Here is a 4,152-nt window from a genome sequence, read left to right on the forward strand (position 1 = left end):
TATTTTCTGAAATAGTGCGGATGCAGCCTATAAATGGAAGCTTATTCTTTTGTTTCCTTCACCGCATTCTTCAGAGATAGTTCTAGTTGTACCTTAGGTTTTCTAGCCAGTTTCTAGGGCACTTTGGTGTCGGGAAGTTTTGGAGCTAGTATCGACTCGAGAAGGGGTCGGTGAACTGAGATCGAGACATCATCAGCGGGCTGACGACGGACGCAGGTATAATCCTAAATCTTTAGATAGTGATTTAAGGATCATTAGGGAGATCTTTGTAGCATGTTTGATCTGGTTTGTTAGTGATTTCATTATGTTGGTATTGTCTAGGTTCAGAGCTTTCTGTCAGATTGTTTTAGTGAGGTACATGATGTACTGAATGAGATATCCAAGCGTAGTATACACACTTATATGCTGCATATTTATCTGTTGCATGATACATGTTTTACTGCTTTGGCATATTATGCATGACATATCATGTTGAGCCTGATATCTTTTGAGATATACCTCGTTTGTTGGGGCCGCTCAGCCCTATTCTGTTTTGTGGACGATGGGGCATCGAGAGCTACAGTGTCCGACGGGACCCGCAGGCTCTGATGACCTGGACATTGCAGGTCCACGTCTTAATGATGAGTGTGGGAGCCAAAACATGCCTAGGGCAGATCATAGACTACACACTCAGGCGCCTCTAGACTGAGCATGAGATTCTTGACTTGATCCTTGATATCCGAGCATATTGCATTTCGCATGCATCATATCAGTTTGAATACTCGTACATTCTCGTATTGAGCGATTGTCACTCACGTCCTTGTTTTCATCTTGGGCACCCCATTCCACGGGACATGTCTTAGGTTGGACGGTTCGGACTACCAAGACAGTGGCTAGAGCAGTTGGGTTTTCGTTGGTGATCCAGTGGAGGTTTTCTGTGGTTTATCGTTTTCTCGTTCAGAATCATGTATTTGTTATGGTTGTATTAATGTTTAAGACTGCTGTAATTGTTTTGTTTTCATTTGGGTTGTAAGATGATTAAGTATTTGGTTTCTGCTGTTTAATTGTTGTTATTAAGTTTAATGTTGCATGTTTATTAGTCTATTTAGTAGTGGCTCGGGTAAGGGCGCTACAATTGTACTACTATAATCACTGACTTTTCTGCTCGAAAATAGTGACCATTTGGAAAGTTCGAGCTAGGATAGTTTAATGAACTCATCATATGGACACTCATCTATATGTTTAAACATCTTTATGTCCACATAAAAGAAACGTGGTACACTACATCTCAAATACTAATATAGAGCTCAAGAGATCTTTATCCTCCTTTTATGCAGCCGAATCAAATAAGAACATGTTTAAAATAAATAGTAAATAAAAATGTGTTTCATGACTTCTATCAAATATATGATCTTATCTCTTGTATATTATAACACATTTAAGTTCTTTATCTATGTAGCTTCCGTGAGTTAACAAATAAAGTTTTTGTCAAAATAATGTAAATTATATTAAAATAAACCTCGTTTGTAAATAGAGCAATAAAACTTTCAGTCAACTGTTGGCCCTAAGAACACTTACTCTAAGAAAAAAAAAAGATAAGAAGAAAAAGATATTTTATGATCTTTAAACTATAAAATTCTATAGTGCATAAAATTTAATAAAGACCAATTTTAGAAATACAGTTATAACATGGGTTAAAATAAATAAATTCCCTTAGTTGATGTAAACATAATTACATAATATAATTATTCATCATCGAAAACTTTAATCTAACTCACATGATAATAATAATACATATATCTAACTCCTAAATGAAATGTTGCCTATTAAACCCGTTAATTTGGTTCAATTTCGATTATTTCTATTAAAAATTCATTTAAATTGAATAAAAAATTTCTATTTAAATCGATTTTATTAATAAAATTTCGTCGGCCATAGAGCATATATAGGCTTGGAGAACAAATTCGACTTGGAACATAGAATTGAAAAATAAAATAAAAAAACCGTAAAAATATAAAAACGCAGTGGTCTACATAATTAGAAGTACATAAATCCAATTTTTAATCAAAATTTTAATGAAAATTATAGCATGGAGAGATGAATTTGAAATTCATGGATTTTGATTAATTTTATTGTTTATAAAAATAAAATATTAATCAAATCTTAAATGAACACCACACCTCACTTGTTTAAATATTAGTGATATAAAAGTAAAATGAATTTCAAATTACACTATTGATGAGTGAACTTGAATTACATTCTTTTTAACCTGAAATACTATATAAACTTGTAACGAGTAAATTTGAAATTTATGGTCATACTTATACTTATGTAAACAAAAAAAAGTACATTTAAATATATGAGAAAGTCATATATTTGAAATATCAAAACACAACCTTGTATTTTTCTAAAATTCCGAAGATTTTTAGTTCGAATTGATTTGTTGGGTTCCAATAAAAATTTCAGTCGATTCAGTTTATTTTTTTCAACAAAATCTATTTATTATATTTCACGTAATTGATTGGATTGATAATAGCACCTATCCTCGCTGGAGGCTATCTATAATTCCTTGTAAGCGTAGTTCATTGTATCCATTGGCACACTTGGCAAAATCTTATTGGTTTCAAGGGAAAAAAAATTTACCATCTTCGAGTGGTGATGATAGGCCTTGCCCAATAGACGTGCAATTTGAATTCCTGGAATGCCACCAGCCAATAATATTGCAACATCAGATCCTTTTTGATAGGCCAAATTAGTATAAATACCTTCACAGGTTTCGAAAGCAACTCAAGCCACAGACAGCACTTGACGATCCTGCAATAGAATCAGCAAAACCAGCCTTCAACTGATATGGCTTCATCAACAATGGCTCTCTCTTCCCCAGCCTTGGCTGGAAAGGCGCTGAAATCACCATCCAGTTCTGAGATCACAGGCACCGGGAGGATTTCCATGAGGAAGACTGCTTCAAAGTCTGCTTCATCCGGCAGCCCATGGTATGGTCCTGACCGTGTTAAGTACTTGGGACCATTCTCTGGTGAGGCCCCCAGCTACCTCAAGGGTGAATTCCCCGGTGACTACGGTTGGGATACCGCGGGACTCTCGGCCGACCCTGAAACCTTCGCCAAGAACCGGGAGCTGGAGGTGATCCACAGCAGATGGGCCATGCTTGGAGCCCTTGGGTGCGTCTTCCCAGAGCTCTTGTCCCGCAATGGTGTTAAATTCGGTGAGGCCGTGTGGTTCAAAGCTGGATCTCAGATCTTCAAGGATGGTGGACTTGACTACTTGGGCAACCCAAGCTTGGTCCATGCTCAGAGCATCTTGGCCATCTGGGCCTCTCAGGTTATTCTCATGGGAGCTGTTGAGGGCTACCGTATTGCCGGCGGTCCACTCGGCGAGGTCACCGACCCAATATACCCAGGTGGCAGCTTCGACCCATTGGGTCTGGCTGACGACCCCGAGGCATTCGCTGAGTTGAAGGTGAAGGAACTCAAGAATGGAAGACTTGCCATGTTTTCCATGTTCGGATTCTTCGTGCAAGCCATCGTGACTGGAAAAGGTCCGTTGGAGAACCTCGCGGATCACCTTGCAGACCCGGTTAACAACAATGCCTGGGCATATGCTACAAACTTCACCCCTGGAAAATGAATTTGACTGTTGAAACCGCACTCAATTGAGATTGTCGTTCAATTACTGTGAATTAGAAGAATACGATCCTCTTTGAGTTGAATCTGAATTGTTTTTCCTGTTTTTATTGTTTGTCAAGGGAACAATTGAACTTGCTCGATTGATCATAAATAGAGATTTCATGGACGATTTATAAAGAACACGTAACCTCTAAATGAGGACACAAAAATCATAGCATCAGACGATCGCGGGACTTCAGGGTCTAGATATTGTATGTTATTATGTATTCTTTTAAGTTTAAAATATATATTTTGAGTAATATTCAGAATAATATGACTCTAATGATTAAATTTCAAAAGTGTAGCTTTAATTTGTGTCCTTTGTATTTAACCAATGTTCGAATCCCCTTGTATATTTGGCCACTCATCTGAGAGGTTGCTCGATCACCGTGATTTACCTCCTCTCCACATGTTTGGGGCAACAGTGGAAAGTCTTGGTGGTGAACGTTTCCACCTAGCTTTCGGGACTAAGAAATATTTCAATGACGAA

At 37.5% G+C, this 4,152-nt stretch overlaps 1 protein-coding gene across 1 annotated transcript; it reads left to right on the forward strand.

The window, feature by feature from the left end:
* Positions 1-2,750: 2,750 nt before the first annotated feature.
* Positions 2,751-3,728, forward strand: LOC140804470 (chlorophyll a-b binding protein 40, chloroplastic-like). Its single transcript, XM_073160508.1, has one exon. The coding sequence runs from the start codon at positions 2,830-2,832 to the stop codon at positions 3,622-3,624; it is 795 nt and encodes a 264-aa protein (XP_073016609.1). The 5' UTR covers positions 2,751-2,829; the 3' UTR covers positions 3,625-3,728.
* The last annotated feature ends 424 nt before the right edge of the window (positions 3,729-4,152 follow it).

The sequence above is a fragment of the Primulina eburnea genome, chromosome 11 (assembly GCF_022965805.1).
Source record: "Primulina eburnea isolate SZY01 chromosome 11, ASM2296580v1, whole genome shotgun sequence".
NCBI classification, from domain to species: Eukaryota; Viridiplantae; Streptophyta; class Magnoliopsida; order Lamiales; family Gesneriaceae; genus Primulina; species Primulina eburnea.

Coding starts and splice junctions, on each gene's coding strand:
- LOC140804470 (XM_073160508.1), top strand. CDS start 2,830: ATGGCTTCATCAACAATGGCTCTCTCTTCCCCAGCCTTGGCTGGAAAG.